The sequence below is a fragment of the Erinaceus europaeus genome, chromosome 2, assembly GCF_950295315.1.
Source record: "Erinaceus europaeus chromosome 2, mEriEur2.1, whole genome shotgun sequence".
In the NCBI taxonomy this organism is placed as follows: Eukaryota; Metazoa; Chordata; class Mammalia; order Eulipotyphla; family Erinaceidae; genus Erinaceus; species Erinaceus europaeus.
In genome coordinates this window covers 112,911,430-112,932,748 of record NC_080163.1, presented here as the reverse complement: position 1 = coordinate 112,932,748, position 21,319 = coordinate 112,911,430, and the positions used below count along the sequence as shown (strand labels likewise).

The following is a 21,319-nucleotide window of genomic DNA, read 5'->3' as shown; positions in this document are numbered from 1 at the left end:
TTCCCTCATTCTGTAGGTAATCCTTTTTTGGATGCATAAAATATTTTAATTTTGACAAAGTCCAGTTTGTTTTCTTTTGCCTATACTTTTGATTCCATATTTAAGAAACCATTTGCCAAATCTACTGTCATGAAAATTTTCCTGCCATCTAACAGTTTTAGGCTTGTAAATCTTCAACTTTGTCTTTGCTCTATTTGTAGTCAGCTTTTGTTGTAATATATAGTGTAATGTAAAGGTCTATGCTTGTACTCTTGTATGTGAGTAATCAGGTTTCCCAATACTATTTGTTGAAGAGACTGTTCCTTTTTACTATTTTTTAACCTTTAAAAATTATTATGTTTATTTGTTTATTTGATAGAGAGTCAGAAATTGAGAGCAAAGGGTGAAGTAGAGAGGGAGAGAGATAGAGAGACACTTACAGCCCTGCTTCACCATTTATGAAGCTTTCCCCCTGCAGGTGGGGACCAGGTGCTTGAACCTAGATACTTGCATACTGTAATGTGTGAGCTTAATGTGTGTGCCACCACCTGGCCAAGAGATTGTTCTTTTTTTAAAAAAATATATTTTATTTATTTATTTATTTATGATGCTGTTTTATTAATGACAATAATGAGGGAGAGGGAGAGGAAGAGGAAGAGGGAGAAAGAACCAGATACCGATCTATGTTGCTGGTGATCAAATTAGAGACCACTCCCAGTCCACAAGAAACTGTTCTTTACCCATGCATGGTTTTGTCATCCTTGTCAAAAATCAGTTGACTGTAGGTAAGAGGGTTTATTTCTGGGCTGTTTATTACTTTCCATTGTTTTAGTATTGCTGGTAATATTTTTGCAAGCTCATTTGTTCCAATTATTTTAATCCACCACACTCTCTTACTTATTTTGCTTAGCATAGCCATCTCCAGTTATATCCATTTTGTCCTGGAAGGCAGTATGTTGTCTTTTTTAACAGCCAAGTGGCATTTTATTGAGTCTGTTGAAAAAAAAAAAAGACATAGGTAAAATGGTGGTTATATTAGGTTCCAAGGAGCTACATACAGTAGCAGCTTGATATTCTGGTCTTAGGGCTAACGATTCAAACTAAATTACACTGAGAGTGGATGAAGGAGCACAAGTCTGACAACAGACATGCAGCATGAGTTAGTTTCTGTCTGTCATAAGTCCAGTCCCCAGCCATCAGCCTCCAAGCATATGATTCCCAAAGAGCAGATCCCAAGAGAGAACTGCTTCCGCAAAATGCTGCTTAAATGTTTTTCAGATCACGAGTTATTACAGTTCATTTTTTCCCCGAGTTACATCATATTCATATTTTAATGCTAAAATGACTTTTGCCAATCACACTCACATGGCCCCACCTTCCTCTTTGTTTATTGGCTCTGACAAGTAACAGGCATAACAAATATTCCCAACAAGATGCGTATGTCCCATAGCTTCTTTATCTAGTCATCTGCCAGTGGGCATTTAGGTTGATTCTATATCTGGACTATTGTGAATGGTGCTGCTATGAACATAGGCGTGCAGATACTCTCTCAAATTCATGTTAAACCTTTATTGGGAAAAATATTATAGCTCTAAATAGTAGTGAATGCCAGCATAAATAACAGTCCACTATCTGCTTTCTTGTGAAGCAGTGAGGGCTTTGTGTGACAGAACTACAAATGTATTTGTGGACTATTGTCTGGAACGAGAATGTGGTTGTCTGGAAACCTTAGGAGAATGGTACCCCAGACTGTAAAACAATGCCTTTCACACTGACTGCCTCCTTCAAGTCCATAAGCAGGTAGCACACTTATTCACTGGTGAATAAGAACAGACTTCCTGAGGCGAACAGTTTTTTCATCTTCCACCTTATGTTCTGGATTATTTTGATTTGGAGATAATATGAGTTTATTTGTTGATTTCTTCTCCTTCCCCACCCCAACACCACCCCAGTTGTAATGTCTTATTTCTTTAGTATATATTTAAATGTTTGCTTTTTAAGTGATGTGACTTTGCAAAAAAAAAATAGTATAAGTTTATTTCTGTGGGAAAAAGTATGTTTTACATTTTTGATTGTTTTTGTTCTTTCTCTTTTGAAATTTCTAGCCCACAAGAACATTAGTCATGACAAGCATGTCCTCTGAGTAAGTACTTGTTGTTTTGATAACTTTCTACTTAACATAAAAATTTAGACCTTTCTTTAATGTACTGCAATGCTAAAATGGTAGGTGGATCACAGAGCTATACTGTACCATGACTCCTTTATATATAATCAACATTCTAGTTAGGAGATCCCTTATAATTAAAAGGGCTGCTAAATTGAGGTCTCAGTGAAGACTTTTTCTATTGTTTGGACAGTGATAAGGGATTATATAGTATTTTTCTAAGCCTTTTTCTTAACACCTGTTGACTTTGTCCCTGATTACATCCCCAAACCCTCAGTAGATTAGTGGTGCTAGTCCCCAGGATGCTCTGGAGGAAACCTATATATCTTTAAGAAAGCGGCCTGCTGCCCATTTTGTAGGACAGCTAATAACTTTTTGGCAAACTCTTATCATCTTCCTTGAATATTTAACATAACAGAGCATGTCCAACAAAAATACAGTCATATATATGTAGCATGTTTTTCAATTCCTGCTTAAAAGGGGAAAACCATGTTTTGTAGATCAATCATAAGTTTTTGAGGGTTTGAGACATTCCTCTAAACATTGAAACATTGCAGTAGAAAAAAAAAAAACTACAAAGTGCATTTTAAAATGTTTTGAGAGAGAGAGAGACTAAAGCATGCTCAACTCTGGTCAATGTGATGCCCAAGATTGAACCTGGGATCTCATGCATACAAGTCTGCACTCATGAACAGTCTCCTTGGGTCCAAAGTTAACAACAGTACCTACTGCCACCATGACTATCCATACCTTGAAAAGACCCTTGTTATTTATTAGCACTCCCAGCAAATAGCAGCTACCAGTAAAGTAGTGAGTAAAGAACATCAGGCACACAGAGTTGAAGGGACCTGAAGAGCCTCAGTTCAATCCCTAGAACTATCATATACCTGTGCCTATAGGCCTTGGGTTCAGTCCCTAGAACTATCATATACCTTTTTCTTTCTCTCTCATAAAAAAGTAATAATAAGGGCCAGGGAGACAGTGGCAGCATTAGTGCACAAAGTCTACATGCAAGAGGGTCCAGGTTCGCTCCCTGGCATCACTAATAGTCAAAGCTAAGTGGTATTCTCGTAAATAAATAAATAAATATTCATCTAAAATTAAAAATAAAAAGCACCCTACCATTTAAAACAAAATTCACAATTAGCATTGAGAGCTAAAGATTTTTAGCCCCATGGATTGGCTTGTCAACACACAAGTCCAGCAGAGAAGCAATTACAGACACCAGAACTCTTATCTTCTGCACCCCCAAAACTATTTTGATCCATACTTCCAATGTGGGAGAAGTGATACAAGGAAGAGAAAGAGGATAAGAGGGCTCTGAAATCCAACTCTGTCAGGTCCCAGAGAGAGAAGATGAAAAAGGGAGAGATATGTGAATGTAGTAATAGGGTTGTGTGTGTCTTAGAGTGGGAAGAGAGAGCTTTACCTGGAAGAAAAAGGGAGCAATTATGTACAAATGTAGACAGATAGTTGTAGAAATAATGGCTAACCCATATCTGAAACCTTGAGAGAACCATGGTGGACTGCAGTGGATTGATGGGGGATTCAGAAGTCTGGTGTTAGGAATAGTATGGAATTGTATCCCTGTTGACATGTAATTTTGTAAATCAATATTGAATTATTATTTTAAAAAACATTTTAACCCCATTTGAAGACATTGAATGTATAAAGATGTATAAAAGAAATTAAAGTTTAGCTGATACTAGTACCAAATTTTAGCTTTGCAATTGTTAAATACAATCATCTTCAAGCTCCTGTATGGGAAATATCTGCATTTCACTGACCTTTTGTGTTTCCATTTGACAGGCAACAGAACATGGTGGTGCAAGTGGTGAACAAGCTGCAGGGCTTCTCTCTGGCCCCAGAGGTGTGTGCCAGCACCACACATGTGCTGACCGGGAGGCCTCTGCGCACACTGAACGTGCTTCTGGGCATCGTACAAGGCTGCTGGATCCTCTCCTATGAGTGGGTAAGTCCTGCCCCTGAGTTTATTCTCAGAGCTAACACTTTGACAGGTTGAATCACTCTGGAGAGGTGCATTCCTGTTCCATCGCCTATTTTCTTGTGTGCCATGGAGCCCTTAATTCTCCTTGAAGTCCTTCCTCTATTCCTGGCTCCCCCTGGTGCTGAGCATTTGGGGTCTGTAGAAGAGGGAATCCCTGCAACAAAGACCTCTCCAATTCTGCAGATAAAGACTTTTTTGCCACTGGCAGAAAGGAGATTAGAAGAGACTTGTAAAACAGATATAGATTATGTGTTCTTACAGCCCAATGTACACGTCTCTGCATTTGACCGAGAAAGAACGTGACCTGTGTGAGTGATGGTGTAGAGCCAAAAGAATTCAGTGTGTTTGTACAGATGGATCTACTTAGGAGGAAACATGTTAATTTAATCCCATTTGGATATGTTGTATCTTACACATGTTTATCTATAACATTACTTGCCTTTATTTCGGTGCATTTAAAGGAGTTTTCTTTCATTAAAAAAAGCAAATAGTCATTGTTTTCACTGTTCATAAGGCCTGAAGTTGTTATTCTTTCTATTTCTACTTTTGCCCTCAACCTACAGTCATGCCAAACCTTTGGTTGCTAATGAGAGTAGTGTCATTTATTGCTGTACTATTTGCATCTACTCAATAGCTGCACCCTATTTTCACCCCCTCTTTAAAAATGTGTTAGATATGATGTTAACACTAAGTTCATTTAATCCAGATACATTTTAAAGAATGGCTGTGGTCTCTTTCTTGTGTTATAATTTAACCCTCCACCTCTCTGTGCAAGAGGCTGAGAACATTAGTGCTTAGAGTTATCAAGTGGAAAAGATTGAAATTCCCAAGACAAATGCTGTTTGCATCAGTGGCAGTTGGGGAATAGCATATCTAATTAGGCATTATTACTGCTCCGTACTTATTTATATAAAGCAACATTCATAATCCAGCTTCCATGAGCAAACACCCACTTTTCTTCCCGCCAGTTCTTAATGTCTCCGTATCTTCATCAGTCTGCTCTTCCCTCCCTGGTGCCTCAGAGGGAGAAATGTCCTTTATCTTTATGCATCTGCACTTGATTTCATCCCATGCTATTCTCCTGGGATACATAGCTAGCCAGAGAGGGTAGATGTGAGAATTAGCTCTTAACTATTGCCATGCAGAAAACCAATTCCCTGCTGTGTTCCTACTTCTGCCCCAAATTGTCTGTGCTCTCCCACTAACCCTTGTTAGAAACAGAGCCAGATGCAAATTAACTCACTGATTCTCTGTGGGATGATCCACCATATGTGAGAAAGGCGAGAAATAAAATGTACTATTCCATAAACTCTGGAGCTCAGATTGGACACCCTGACTTCCCCAAACCTAGAGTAAAAAGGTTGGACTACTCAGTAAAATGGTATCTAAACAAAATAGAAAGAAATGAGGTAAGGAGACAAAGTAGAAGGCATGTAGTTAGGAAGGAAGGAAGGAATTAGACAAGACTGTCTTCATGGGCAGTGAGAGAGAGGGAGATATGAAATTTTCATATGGACTGAGCAATAAATCTTAAAACACCAGGGAACTAAATAAATGGAGAGACATGTTGTTTTGTGGGTGGAAGATTCAACAGTGAAAGTGCTACTCCTCCAACATGTTTTATAGATTTAATGCATTCCTAATAATTCTTTGAACATATAGACAAGTTAATGTTAAAGATTTATATCTTGGCAGTGAGAAACTAACATCAAAAAAACAACTTTGAAAGAGAATGGAGTTGGAGGACTGATACATCCTGTTTACTTGTTTGTTTCCTGATATGCAAGGGAATGAATTCAGATCCTGAAATGTATGTGATAACAGTGAGTAGCATCCTGGGCCCCATTCTCTCCCTTTCTTCCTTCCTTTCTCTCTCTCTCTATCTAGTCTCTCTCCTCCCCCCCCCCCTTTTTTTTTTTCTGTCTTCCTTTCAGAGAGACAGAGAAAAGGAAAGAAGAGGTAGAAAGGACAAATACCAGACATTGTTGCACCATTCATGGAGCTCCTCTGGTGTCATCCCATGTCATGCCAGAATACCAATGCTCAAACCCAGGGCCTTGCACTTGTTCAGATGTGTACTCTACCCAGTGAGCCACCTTCTGTCACCATCATTTTTTTTTTTTTTTTTTGAGAGGGAGATAGATAGCACAACACCATTTCTCTACTGTTTGATGTGGTAGTAGGGAATGAACCTAATGCCTCAATCATGTATTATGCCACTGAATTACCTCCCTAGCCCAATTTTATGTTTTATATCCTTAAAGAAAAAAAATAGAGAGAAAAATGAGAGCACACACTTCACCCTTTATGGAGTATCCTTGATACTGTTGAGTGTACTCCAATGTGGTGTTAGAGCTTGAACACGGGACCTCATGCATGGTAAGATAAGTTCTATGTATTGATCCTGAGTTTCAGAGCCAGAGTTCTTTCCACCTTCTAAACAGTTGTACATTTCTTCTGTGCCTTTAACCTCAATCTTCATTCCTTTTTTTAAAGAGTAGAGGTAGAGAATGAAGAACACTGCAGCATGAAAGCTTCCTTCAAGGTAGTGGGGGCTAGGCTCAAGCTTGGACTGAACCCATGGTAAAGCTACACATATTATATAAACGAGCTATGTTGTTGGCTCCACTTTTTTCCTGTTCACATCAAAACTTGGTCTTATTTCTTCAATATTTCTCTAGTTGAAAAATTAACTTCCATTTCCTGGATTTGTCTTTGCCTTTTACACTGCTGCCGTTTTCTTCTCCTTCATGATTAAGCTTGACATATTCTTGTCTCTCTTGCCCCCTCTGCAGGGTTTTCCTTCGTACTCTTCATCTCATTCCATCTGATTCTTTCCTGCTCTGGAACTGCGCTTGCAGATACTTTTGACCTTCACTGTCCATCTCATACATTGATTATCTGTGGGAAAGAAAGTCTACACTCAGGTCAAAAGACCCAAGGGTACAACCTAACAGACTTTTCTAAAGCCAGAACCACATGATGACTGCCCAAACCAAGATACAAAAGGTTCCAGCACTCAGGAAGCCCCCTGGGCAGTCTGGACCTCTCACACAAAAGCGGAGGCAAACGTGGGACTGAAGCAGAACTATAACCATTGTTGATGCCAGAAAGCTCAGGGCTGTTTAATACTAGCAAGACAGTGTGTGGAAAAGCCTGCTAGTGCTTTTGAAAGATGTATTCATTTGCTTGTTTATTTTATGAGGTAAATATATGTAGAGAGACAGGAGTGCCACTCAGCTCTGTCATATATGTCACCAGGGATTCAACCTGAGCTGCTGCCCCTAGCTGTCAAGTCCTGTGCTCTAGTGCTAAAGTATCTCCCTGGCCCTGTTCAAGTTTCTAATGGGCATGTTTTTATACTAGTGCAGTGATTTTAAATCGTGGCAAAACATTTCTCAAAGTTGACTACTTTTTCCTTAATAACCTACGATTCCACTATAAACTACAACTTCAGACAGGTTAATATATATTTACTTATTTAGTACCTCACTTGTCCAATACTATCTTACTAAGAATCTTGAAATCAGAGAACAAGATGTAAAAGCAGTTGCTGTTTAAGCAGCTACACTGGGAACACACACACCCATGCTCATACGGAAATATGTCCATCTCTGCTCTGTTATATCATCACCATCATTTACAGTGCATTTAAACAAAACTTATTTTCAACTAGAAGATCCACTGAACTGTAATACAGCTGTGTCCTAACATGTTTTAAAATCTGGTAAGCTGGTATCATAAGACAGTGAAAAAATTAGATCTGTACAGAGTAGGTGAATATATTGGTTGGCTGCTCCCAGACTTGGGAATGCCACAGACTTGTGATGCTAGCTTCCATCCCCAAATAAAATGGGGCAGAGTTGGTGCTGGAACCTTTCAGCACCAATGAAGTGCCTCCTTTGTGAAATAAGACAGATGACAGTTGATAGGATGGTGTGAATGCTGAGTTAGACACACACCCTACTTGCAGCAGAGATGGGTGGAAATTAAGAGCCTAACAAATGTCAGTCCACTATAGCAAAGACTCATTCCCTAAGAAAGCTATAAAAATTAGTTCTATCTGCTGTCCCCCTAGTCTGTTACACAAAATGACAATGTTCACTATAAAACTAGGGAAAGTGGGGTGAGGAGAAGGTATGACTTTCTATGCACAAAAACCCCAGTTCAAGTACAATATTCACATGGAAACCCATGGATAGAACCATGGCTGAGAGTGGGTGGTGGTGAGGAGAGATTCATGGATAGGGGGAAAGGACAGTGTTAATTCCTCTCTTCTGTCTCTGCCTCTGATCTCTCTCCCTCCTTTCTCTTTCTAATAATATGGAATTTTAAAAAATCAACAAGGTAGCCTTCTCAGTAGTATCAGGCATATGGGAGATCCTTAGTTCATTTTCCAGTGCTGCATAAAACAATTTTAATGAGAAAGGTAGTCTTACTCTGCACTAGTGACACTTTCTCCATAAACTGGTCTTTCTGTCCCAGTTCTGGGGGATATTCACAGAAGGTGATAACACCACCTTTGCACACAGAGGAACAGACTCAGTGGAGTCTGAATAGATGGAACCCTTTTGATGAGGAGGTAGAGGAGAGATGAGGTGGAAAGGTGTATATTCCAGGCAGATGGCAATGTTGTGTTATCCCTAAAGTATCTCTGAAGCTGTCTGAAGCTGTCTCTCGCTATTTGGAGGTATTTCCATGTGATTTGAAGCACCAGTCCTCTTCAGACCACACCAGCATTCATTGTTTTGTTCATTTCATATTTTATTTATTTATTTATTGAGTAGAGATATAAATCAAGAGGGGAGACTGAGAGGGAGAGAGACATAAAAACACCTGCAGTATTGCTTCACAATTTGTGAAACTCCCACCTGCATGTGGGGACCAGGGGCTTGAACCTGGATCTTTATACATTGTAATCTGTCTCATCCCCCAGTCCCTCATTGTTTTATATTTCAGCCTTCTCCCTGTCTACCCAAATACTAATGCTAAAGTCATCCTGCTCAATTAAAAAAGAATCCTTTGTAGATTTGTGCTCTAATGAGAGCATCTATAAGAATCACCTAATCTGGGGACAGGTGGTGGTGCATCTGGTTGAGTGCACATGTTCAAGCCCCCGGTCCCCACCTGCAGGGGGAAAGCATTGTGAGTGGTGAAGCAATGTTGGGGGTATCTTCTCTCCTCTCTCTCTATCACCCCTATCTCAATTTCTGGCTGTCTTTCATAACCATTATGTTTTTCATAACCATTATGCTACCACCTCCCCTACCCCAAGCCAGGGAATGACTTACTCTTTCACAGCCACCTTTTGTTCATTTTCTCAAGACAGTAAAATGAACACCTCAATTCTTTTAAGAAAGGGTGGTTGCTACAGCCAATTCTGAAACAACTCCACAGCATATCTAAAGCTCAAGAACATTTTCATCGTTACCTACATCCTGATAACTTCAGATGTGAAAAGCACAGGTTATCCTTTTCTTGTAGGGTTGAGATGTGAAATGTTCCTACAACATGCGTTAAGGACTGATTATCTCTGTGTCCAAGGAATGACTCACTCTCTCTGTGGTCCTCCTTCTATCCTTGTCCCCAATGCAATTTGGGGGATTCTTAAAATATTCTCTTTGGCTTTCAGTATAAACTGGCCTCCAAGAACAACATCACTGGGAATGTTTTCATTTTGGGGTTTTGGGGACTTTCTTATTAAGAATTGTAGCAGTTTTTCAAAATTAGATGGTGGTATGAGGCCCAGTTAGTCATATCAAAATGATTATGGTGATTTTATAACAAAACTTAGTGTGGATTTTTACTTGATTTTTTTTTTAACTATGTTGGAAAATTCTGCGTATTTACAACAGCATGTGCCTCTATTGTTAAGTCTCCTGTTTTCAGCAAAGAGAAGAATTTTTGTTTTTCCTGCTTTGTGGCTGAACTGCCTGGCAGATATGCCAAAATAGAAAACTGTGTCAGAAACTGCCCTGCTTCCTTTTCATGAGAGACAGGAAGTGACACCAGCAAAATAGAGAAACTGATTTAGTCCTTTGTCCCTTAAAGACTCGAGGTTTTTCTTACATTTTGTCCACTTGTATCTTTATATATTTCCTCTGCTCCTAATTCACTGACTTGTTATTCTCTGTTCTACCTGACTGGGCTATGCCCCTTTTTGTCTCCACTACAGCTTTTGTTAAGTCCAGGTGATGAGTGTCCTGCAGCCCTATCTTCTTCCTTCCAGTCTCTTCCATTGAGCTCTCCTTCCCTTCAAAGACACTCTAACAAATGAGGCCTGACTTAGTCAAAATTCAGCTCTAAAACTGTTGATTCTTAACTGCTTCTGATTATGGATCAATGCATTTAAAACTAAATGATGGGGGCAGTGGCAGGCAGTTCTGCTCACATATTACCATGCACAAAATCCCTGGTTCAAGCCCCCAATCTCCATCTGTAGGGGGGACACTTCATAAGCAGTGATGTAGGTCTCTTTTTCTCTCTCCCTGTCTCCTCCTCCCCTCTCAGTTTCCCTCTGTCCTATCTAATTAAAATTAAAAAAAAAATAGAAAGAAAAGAAATGGTCACTAGAAGTGGGTTCGTAATGCCAGTACTGAGCCATAGCAGTAACCCTGGTGGCCAACAGAAATAAATAAATAAATAAAAATAAATACCAAGTGGTGAGTAAATACAAATATAGGGTATAGTAGCTAAGTCAAAAATTTTAAATGGTAAATAAGTAATAAAAGAACTAAAGTCACTTTTTAAAGCCTGCGTTTCATGAATCAGAAAATGGTATCATGATGAGTCTGCAAGTAGTGGGATTTAATTTTGGCTTCTCACAATGAATGCAAAAGCTGAGAGTCTGATAAGATGCCTTTTATTGGTTAGAGCAAAGGGTGAATTGTTTGAATGTGAGTGAAACATGGTGGTGCTACAGCTTGTGCCTCTTTTTTACATGGAGAACCTTCTTATTCTCCCCCATATCATCATCAATTACAGACACATCCTGGAGCCTAGGCTTTTCTCTGATGTCTGAGTATTCACACTACTTCCCCAAGACTGTTCAAAAGGTGGACCTTACAATCACTCTTTTTGTACCTTGAGTTTGCAGGTTAACTTTGTGGCTTTTGGGTAGGACTTGCTTTATGTTTTGTTGAGTAATCTCTGTGTCTCGATAAAGTACTTGATATTTTTCAAAGGCTTGTGTATGTCCATTGTTCCATGTCAGCCTCAATGAATACATTTGCAACAGAGAAGGGCCCTGTTTATGTTTGGTGTTGGAAATATCAGGAAAAATAATATCGAGGACCTTGAATGTAGATACTTCCTAAAGTCTTATAAAGGTGTTTTGCTAAATCAATGAGTATGGGGCGGAGCCAAGATGGCAACTTTTCTTCTTCTAGTGTTTGCCCTTCTTCCGTAGCCAGTCAACAGCGTCAGGTTGAGCCTGATGTAAAGTTTCGAGACCTCCTTTGAATCTGGAGAGGTGGCAGTCGTTGACTATGTAGGTCATAGTCTGTAGCCGCAGGGGCAGTTCGGGTCGTCTCTGGCTCCCCAGCGATGGAACATAGCGGCGGCGCACCGGCCATGGCCTGTTCGATAGCGATTGAGGAGGGCCCAATCATAACGTGCTAGGTCAAAGCCGGGTTGACGCTTGCAGGGGTCTGTAATGAGGTGTTTGTTCTTTACCTCAGCTGACTGCCAACTCTGTTTCCAAGAGTCTGGAACAGAGAAGTTCAGTGTAGGCGTAGGGGACCAGATTGGGTGACGAGACGTCAAGCGTTGAACAGGGTGGGCGAAGATATCCACGTATATTGGCAGGTCCGTTCGAGCGTAGACGTGGGAAATGAACTTAGATGATGCCGCATCCCGACGAATATCTGGCAGGGCGATGTTGCTAAGATGGCAACTTTGGAGCCACAGCTGCCTTGAGCTCCAAGAGGCAGCAGCTTGCAACCCAGGATTCCCTGGATAGGGTAGGATACTGGGCTGTCTGTAGGAGGGCTGACAAAAGGAGATGAAGGGGACAAAGGAAAATCCTTTGATTATTTCTGAGCTCACACACTCCCTCCCCAGAACCAACCCCAGGGGCTGGAAAGCCTCTTCTAGCAGGCTCCCCACTGAGCCATTTTCTTTACCAAGATTCCTAGCTCACCAGGGATGTCACTACAAGCCTCTTCCTTTAACTTCTCTCTCTCTCTCTCTCTTTTTTTTTTTAAGTGGCTGGAGATCTATTTGAATGACAAAACACCTGACCAATCAGAGCCTCATCCCTGCCTCAGAAAGACTACCTGGAGGGCTTTTTTTTTGGATACTTCTTACAATTGGCTGTTTGTGTTCAGGCTGCCTAAGGCTAATTGAGTGGTCCAAGCTGCAGACTGACAGGGGTTTTCTACTCTATTTTATTTTATTACTACTATTATTATATACACATGTCCCTTTTCCATCCACATTCTTCAGGTTGACCAAAATTAACCTTTGTTGTTTTTTTCCATTGCTAGGTGACCGGGTGTCCTATCCATTGTGAGAGGAACTTGTTTCTGTCTACCTCTTCTTTCCACTCTCCTTTTTCCCTCCTCCTAGCTAATTAAAAAAAGAAAAGAAAGAAAAACTCCTTTCACTGCTCTTCCTTTTTTTCTTTCTTTCCTTTTTTTTTTTTTTTATTCATTTCTTCCTTCCTCCTCCTTTTGTTTTCTGAATTCACTGATACTCACTTGTGGATTATTTTGGGGAAGAAATCTGACTCTGAGTGGACTCTGTGTGTGTGTGTCTTCTCTACTTCCCTTTCTCCCCTTTCTATCCCTAGAATTTATAGTGGACAGTAGATTTCATAATTGTCTATTCTTGCTTTCCCTTTTTTCCTGTCTCTTTCTTTTGTTTGATTGCTATTTTTTCTTGGACTTGCGGTGTTTTTTGGCTAACTGGTATTGGTTGAACTGTGTCAATCCTTGCTTCAGTTAATACTGTTGTAATTTCTGAGGTTGGTGACTGTACTTATCATAAAGGTCTTTAATATAGCATGACTTGTACTCGAAACACAACAACTGAAGAATGACAGAACAGAAAAATAAAAACCACATCGATAAAAAAAAAAAAAGGTAAATCAAGAGAAAATAAAACAGCTACAACAATGAGACAAGACAGGAGCCCAGAAGAAATTCCAAATCAATCAGAAATAACCATAGATAAGAAAAAAGCATGCAAGAAGTATTAAACCTAATAATCACAGAAATGAAGACAACAATGGAGGAAAGGGTTATCAGAATTAGGAAAACAACAGAGGAGAACCTCAAAGAAAATACAAGCTACGTCAAGGTAATTAGAGAAATGAATGCTGAAATAGCTGACCTAAAAGGCCAACTAGCAGAAGAAGCTAATACTATAACTGAACTGAAGAAAGAAACTGAAGGAAGGGAAACCACATTAACAGAAGCAGAAAACAATTAGCCAGACAGAGGATGAGCTAGAGAAAACAAAGAAAGAGGTAAAAGAGCTCAAAAAGAGATTGAGAGACACTGAAAACAACAACAGAGATAAAGGGATGATCTCAAAAGATGTAACATTCGTATAATTGGCCTATCAGAGGAAGAGAGGAGGGGGGAGTAAATATTCTAGAGGAAATAATGGAAGAAAACTTTCCAGACCTAAACAGAAAGGACACTAAGATTCAAGATGCCTAGAGAGTCCCAAACAGAATCAACCCAGACCTGAAGACACATCATAATTACAATGAAAAGAAGGACGGATAAAGAAAGGATCCTAAAGGCTGCAAGAGAAAAGCAAAAAGTCACATACAGGGGAAGAACCCATAAGACTATCAACAGACTTCTCCCCTCAAACTCTAAAAGCCAGAAGAGAATGGCAAGATATCTATCGAACTCTGAATGAAAAAGGGTTTCAACCAAGGATAATGTATCCTGCTAAACTTTCATTAACACTAGATGGAGGGATCAAAAACTTCTCAGACAGACAACAGCTAGAGGAGGCAACCATAAACCATAAAGCCTGCCCTGAAAGAGGTACTAAAAGACCTCTTATAAACAAGAACATCACTATAATACTTGCCATATGTCAGAGCAAATAAACATTGTTGAATAATGGCACTACAGTACATTAACTGCATAATATAAATAAATGTCAGTGGCTTAAACTCACCCATTAAAAGGCACAGAGTGGGAGGATGGATCAGAAAACACAACACAGCCATATTCTGCAGTGCAAGAGAGGCACTCAAGCAAGAAATTCAAATGTTCCTCGAAACAAATGAAAATGAAGACACAAGTTATCAAAATATTTGAGACACATCTAAAGCAGTATTGAGAGGGAACTCATAGCCATACAATCACATACTAGAGAACAAGAAAAAGCTCAAATATACAACCTTATTGCACGCCTTAAGGACTTAGAGAAAGAGGAGCAAAGGGACCCTAACACAACCAGAAGGGCGGAAATCACTAATATTAGAGCAGAAATAAACAACATAGAAAATGAGAGAATCATACAAAAGATCAATGAAAGTAAAGGTTGGTTCTTTGAAAAAGATTGACAAACCCCTAGCCAGACTCACTTAAAAAAAAAAAAAAATGGAGAAGACCCAAATAAATAGAATTGTAAATGATAGAGGAAATATCACAACTGACACTACAGAAATCTAGAAAATCACGTGTGACTTCTACATAGAACTATAAGCCACCAAGATAGAGAATCTGGAAGAAATGGAAGAATTCCTGGAAACATATACCCTTCCAAAACTCAACCAAGAAGAACTACAAAACCTAAATGTACCAATCACAGACAAAGAAATCAAAACTGTTATTAAGAATCTTCCCAACAACAAAAGTCCTGGACCAGATGGCTTCACAAACGAAGTATGCAAAACCTTCAGGAAACAGCTAATACCTATACTTCTAAAGCTCTTTCACAGAAATGCAAGGCTGGTTCAACATACATAAGTCAATCAGTGTCATTCACCACATCAATAAAAGCAAAACTAAAAACCACATGAGTATCGCAATAGATGCAGAGAAAGCTTTTGAAAAAATCCAACAACCATTCATGCTCAAAACACTACAAAAAAATGGGAATAGATGGGAAATTCCTCAAGCTAGTGGAGTCCATATATAGCAGACCTACAGCCAACGTCATACTCAGTGGACAGAAGCTGTAAGCATTCCCCCTCAGATTGGAGACTAGACAGGGATGCCCATTATCACCATTACTATTCAATGTAGTATTGGAAATTCTTGCCATAGCAATCAGTCAAGAGAAAGAAATCAAAGGAATACAGATTGGAAGGGAAGAAGTCAAGCTCTCACTATTTGCAGATGATATTATAGTATACATAGAAAAATCTAAAGACTCTCACAAAAAACTACTGAATGGTATTAGGCAATATAGCAAGGTGTCAGGCTACAAAATCAATGTACAAAAATCAAAATTAAAATTATTAGAGCTGGCTTCACTTTCCTTGGTAAGGGCAAAACTAAAACTGATAAACAGAAGCTCTTTAACAGATTCTGGTTCTTCAGGCTTTACAAACTCTTTGAGGGCAGAAGCATTGCCTGAAGTTTTACTTATGTGGCCCCAGGACTGGAGAGATAACCTGGAACTTAGCACTTGCTGAATAATCAATGAATGACAAAATAGTTGTTAGTACTTTTTAAAATTTAGAATTTCTTCAAACCTCTGTTGTCGTGTGTTAAAACAGTATACATCGATATAAATTACAAAATTATCCATGCAGTTGCTGTTCTTCTTGTTAAAATGCATTAAAATAAGATGCCCTATTGTGCTGTGAGAGAGGAAAAAATGTGTTTATACCACCAGGACGTACATGATACTCCTGCTCCCAGGCTGACTTTCTTTTTTAGTGGTTTACAAAATTATAAGATAATAGGGGTATAATTCCATATCATTCTCACCACCAGGGTTCTGTATCCCCATCCCCTTTCATTGGAAACTGCAGTAGTTCTCCCAAGGTCACAGATACAGGTTGATTTTATATTTATATCTATCTAGATATATCTATCTATCTATCAATCTATCTATCTATCTATCTATCTATCTATCTATCTATCTACTTCTATGTATTTTTTGCCCATCTTTTTTCTATGATCCTGCCTTTACTTCCTTTCTAGTTCACACCTCTATCCATTACTGCTTTTGAGAACCCTTCCTTTTTCCTCTTCTCTCTCAGACAAGTGAAACAGTGCCTGACTTCCTCTGGTGTTTTTCATTTCTGCTTCCTTTTCAATTATGGTATAAAAACAAAGATTCCTGGTGACAGATGTTTTCGGTCCCAATGGAATTGGGGTTCAGAGCCATCTGGTCCTCTTCCCCTCTCATTTACCCTTCTGGGAGTGTGGACCAAAATATTTTTGGGATACAGAAGGAAGGAGTTCTGGCTCTGTAATTGCTTCTTTACTGGACATGAATGTTGGCAGGTTGATCCATACTCCCACCTGGCTGACTCTCTTTATTTTCATTTCAGAGAGAGAAAGACACCATAGCACCAGAGCTTCATCCTATGCTCTGACACTCTGACACTCCCATGTGGTAACAGGGTTCAAACTTCCAGGTCATGTACCTTGCAAATAACACACACAGTACTGGGTGAACTATATTCCATTAGAGAAAAAAAAATTTTTTTTACTTGAATTCACAGAAAGAAATAATAATAATAATCAGTACAGACTCCTAGTAGCCATAATATTTGGTTTATTGCTCTGATGGTAATAATAATTTCAACTTTGTTTTCATACAGTGAAATGATGTCCCTGCTCTTTATTTTAGTTACATTGGAATGTTATATTTATTTCTTTGTTTCCATTTTGATAAGAAAAGTTGGAGCATGGGTTATTTATGAAGACATTTGGACTTCACATTTCAGTATAGTGGTGAAATGCTGGGGCACCCTGGTCTTTACATAGCAAGATGTAAAAAGCGGCTATTATTGAACAGTTATGTTTTAAAATCCCAAAATAATCTCTCCCATTTTCAGAGACTAGAAAAGACTGGGTAAAAATATAAGCAACATAAATCTAACTTTGATGGCTGCATAAGGTACAGCAAAGCTTTCTTTATAAGAATATTCAGACACATATTAGCATGCAATTTAATTTTCCTCTCACTATTTGGGATTTGGTTTCTGTGAGTTACTATCTCTTAACAGCGGAAAAGAGTGTTTAGCTACTTATTTGCAGTACTTTATTGCTTATCTTCTCTGCCCTGGTTAAATAGGTTAAGTTTTTGTTGTTCTGCCCTTTTTGTGGGAAGACTGCTAGAATGGAGAATTTTAAAATTAAATTTTTATTTTTAGCAATTTAACAGTTTACAATGTTTTACAAAATCATATGATTTCAGGGGTGTAATTCCATACCCATATGCCGTAAGTGTAGGTCACTGAATCCTGTGCCAAAGTCCTGTGTGTCCCCCCAACCCCCAGTGGCCACCATAGTTCTCACAAATTCTGAAAGAGATTCTGCTCCTTCAATTGTCTGAACAATAATCTTTTCATGGAAACTGTGATGCTATCAGTTTTTCAGTTGCTTCTAGTTTCAAGGCTTGAAAATGGGAAACTTCGTATTTGACTTCAGCTATTCCTCAAGCCATAGCTCATGTCTTCTATCACTGACTTCCATAGTCTGGAGAATGTTTTTACCTTCAACCTTAAATTTTGATGTACTCTTCCCATGACTGCATGATACCTATTGTGGGTTTTTGTTTGTTTGTTTTTGTTTGCTTGTTTTGTTTTGTCTTTACCCGGCTCTAACTTATAGTAGTGCTGGGCATTGAACTTGGAACCTTGGGTGCCTCAAGCATAAAATTCTTTTTGCTTATGAGAGTGGATTTTTTTCTTTTACTTTTTGTTATTGTTGTTTCTTTATTGACAATTAATGGTTTACAGTTGACAGTAAAATACAATAATTTGTACATGCATAACACTTCTCAGTTTTCCACGTAACAATTCAAACCCCCACTAGGTCCTCCTCTGTTATCATGTTCCAGGACCTGAATCCCCCCCCACCCCAGAGTTTTTTACTTTGGTGTAATACACCAAGGATTTATTTTAATTAATGATTTAATAATCATTAAATCGATTATAGGATAAGAGGAGTACAATTCCATACAATGCCTACCACCAGGGTTCTGTATCCCATTCCGTCCATTGGGAGCTTCCCTAATCCCCTCTGGGAGTATGGACCAAAATTCTTAATGGGGTGCAGAAGGTGGAAGGTCTGGCTTCTGTAACTGCTTCTTCACTGAGCATGGAGTTTGGCAGGTCCGTCCATACTCCCAGCCTGTTCCAGTCTTTCCCTAGTAGGATAGGACTCTGTAGAGATGAGGTCTCAGGACACATTGGTGAGGTCATCTGCCCAAGGAAATCTGCCCAAAGTTGGCGTCATGGTAGCATCTGCAACTTGGTAGCTAAAAAAGCAGTAAAATATGCCTTGCCAGGGATTAAACCCAGAGTCTACTACATGTATAAACTACCACTGAGAGTCCTCCCTGCCCCCCCCCCCCCGCTTTTTTCATTATTAATTTGGGAAAGAAAGCTACTAAAGCACTGTGCCACCATCATCAAGCTCTGTTGATATTGTCAGGGTGATCCATACGTTTACAGGGCTTTACAGCACAGAAACATATGTGCTATATGGAGCTATATGTGCTAAAAGAATGAATTTTCATGCACACTTTGCTAGTATAGATATGATAAAGAAAATTTGAGAGAGAAAGATGGATAGAGCCAGAGAGAGAGAGAGACTTGCAGCCCTGCTTCATAGCTTATGAAGCATCCCCCCTCCAGGTGGGGGCTAGGGGCTTTAACCTGGGTCCTCATGTACTATAATGTGTGTACTCAACCAGGTGCTCCACTGCCCAGCCCCCTTGCTAGTTTTTCTTTTTTAACCTTAGTAAGACTTTTAACATCCCTATACTTTACTCTCTTTACCTGTAGAGGGATTAAAAGATTATGTAAGTATCCAAAAAGCATATAAACTTTCAGGTTATTTATTTTATACTTGAAATTTTAAAATATTTATTAATAAGACAGAGGAAGAGAACCAGAGCTTCACTCTGGCACATGCAGTGCTGGGTATTGCACTTGAAAACTTATACTATTAGGTTCACTGCTTTTGCCACTGTGACACCTCCTGGACCACACTTGAATTTTATCTCAGTTGAAAAAAAATATTATTTATGAGAAAACATGAAGAAATGTAAAGATATACTATGCTGATAGATTAGAAATATAAATACTTTGAAAATGTTCTTACCAGCTAGAGCAATTTACAAGTTCAGTGCTTTAAGGAAATAAGACATACTATTCTAAAATTTATATAGAACCATTAAAACAGTCCATATAACCATATAGTCCATATGAGAGGAGAATAATAAATAAATTTTGCTCCTGAACAAAGAAATAGTGGTTCAGCATTGGAACAAAAACAAACAAAAAAACCCAAATACATAGGAAAAATAAATAGCCCAGAAATAAATCCACACAAGTTTGAATATTAACTCATGCTGAAGTAACCATAATTGTACAGTGGAGAAAGGAAAGCCACTTCAATGAATGGTGTAGGGAAGACAGGCCATATATGTAGAAAATAATAAAACTTGATCATTATTTAACACTACATAAAAAAAAAAACTGTGCAGAATTGACTAAGGACATAAGACATGAAACCATAAAATGCATGAACTAAAACTGGACACAAAATTAATGAATGGATAATTGTTGCTTTGAGGCAGATAGTACATCTACTGAAGATGCTTGTGTTTTCAAAATAACTTAATTGTATCATAGGAAGCATTTCCTAAGGTTCTATGGTGTATTTGGGAATATAGAGGACTGACTTATTTTGGAACAAATTCGTATTGCTTTAAAATTTTGCCATCTTTGGGTGAGAGCTATCTGTGGCATGTTGGTGATTATTTTGTAAGTATAAAATTATCCAAAGTAAAATGATTTTTTAAAAATAAATTAGAATTTACCAGCCATGTTAAAAATTACATACACACACACATACACACTGCTTGGACAGGGGAGATAGCATAATGGTTATGCAAAAGACTTTCATTCCTCAGGCTCCAAAGTCCCCATCAGTCTCCTAGCACCACCATAAGCCAGAGCTGAACAGTGCTCTGGTGGCCTCCTCTTCGCTCAGGTCTTCCTTTCCTCCCTTCCTCCTACTTTCTTTCTCTCTCTTTGTGTATGTATCACTTACTTATTACAAAATAAAACAACAAATATTTTTTTAATTGCCTTTCTGCCATTCCCAGACTGTAGTCCTATTCTGAAAACTGTCTGATGGTTTCCACTACATATTACTAAATTAAGTGATTTTCCTGTTGTATTTTAATTTTCCACTTTTATGCCTACATAACTTCTACTGCTACCTATATTTTCCCAGTCCAATTTATCCTAATATTTACACCAATATTCCCCTCCTCAAATTAAGTATAATTTGTTTAAGATTCATTTGCTGAGAAGAGAACCAGAGCATCACTCTGGCACATGTGATTGTGAAGATCAAACTTAAGACTTCATGTCTCGTATTTTACTTTCTGTGCCACCAAGCAGACTGCATCAGTATAATTTTTGTTGGTTTAAACACGCATTCACACATGCTCACATATGGATAGCTATATGAAAACTATTAAGATCAGCCACATAATGACACATAATACTCTATTTTGGGTAATATTTACTTGTTTTTTCCTGAGCGAGGCACTGGAAATCATTTTTACAGATTATATTTTTGTGCACTCATAACAAATTTTCTGCAAAGATTTCTAAAAGCATTCTCATCCACCTCGAGTCTGCCTACATGGTCTCCCTAACCCAGTTATTTTTCTTGGAGACACTACTCACCAACCCTTGTCCGTCTCCCCTGGAGAGTGGTCTCTCCGGGTCTATAAGCAGCTGTGACCCTGGGACCTCCCACCACTGTGATCCCAGGAATCCCCTTTTTGTTTGTTTTGGTCTGTTTTCATGTTGGAGGATCTTTTCAAATGGGTATTAAATCACGGCTAGTAATAAAGCACTGAAAAGCTGGTTGAGATTCTCTTTGCTGTGTAGAAGATAGATAATCTGATGAGGATGGAGGTGTTTGATGGTAGGAGGTCCAAGTGTTGGTATTTTCTGGGGTTTCTTCCCCCACCCACCCACCTAAGCCCCC

The 21,319-nt window shown here is 38.8% G+C and overlaps 1 protein-coding gene across 1 annotated transcript in view; it reads left to right on the top strand.

The window, feature by feature from the left end:
* The window catches only part of MCPH1 (microcephalin 1), a 260,272-nt gene that overhangs the window by 73,358 nt on the left and 165,595 nt on the right, over positions 1-21,319 (top strand). The window contains exons 10-11 of the mRNA XM_016185613.2: positions 2,085-2,122; positions 3,953-4,115. Of these exons, the coding sequence (XP_016041099.2) occupies positions 2,085-2,122; positions 3,953-4,115 (201 nt within the window). The remainder of the gene's footprint in view (positions 1-2,084; positions 2,123-3,952; positions 4,116-21,319) is intronic.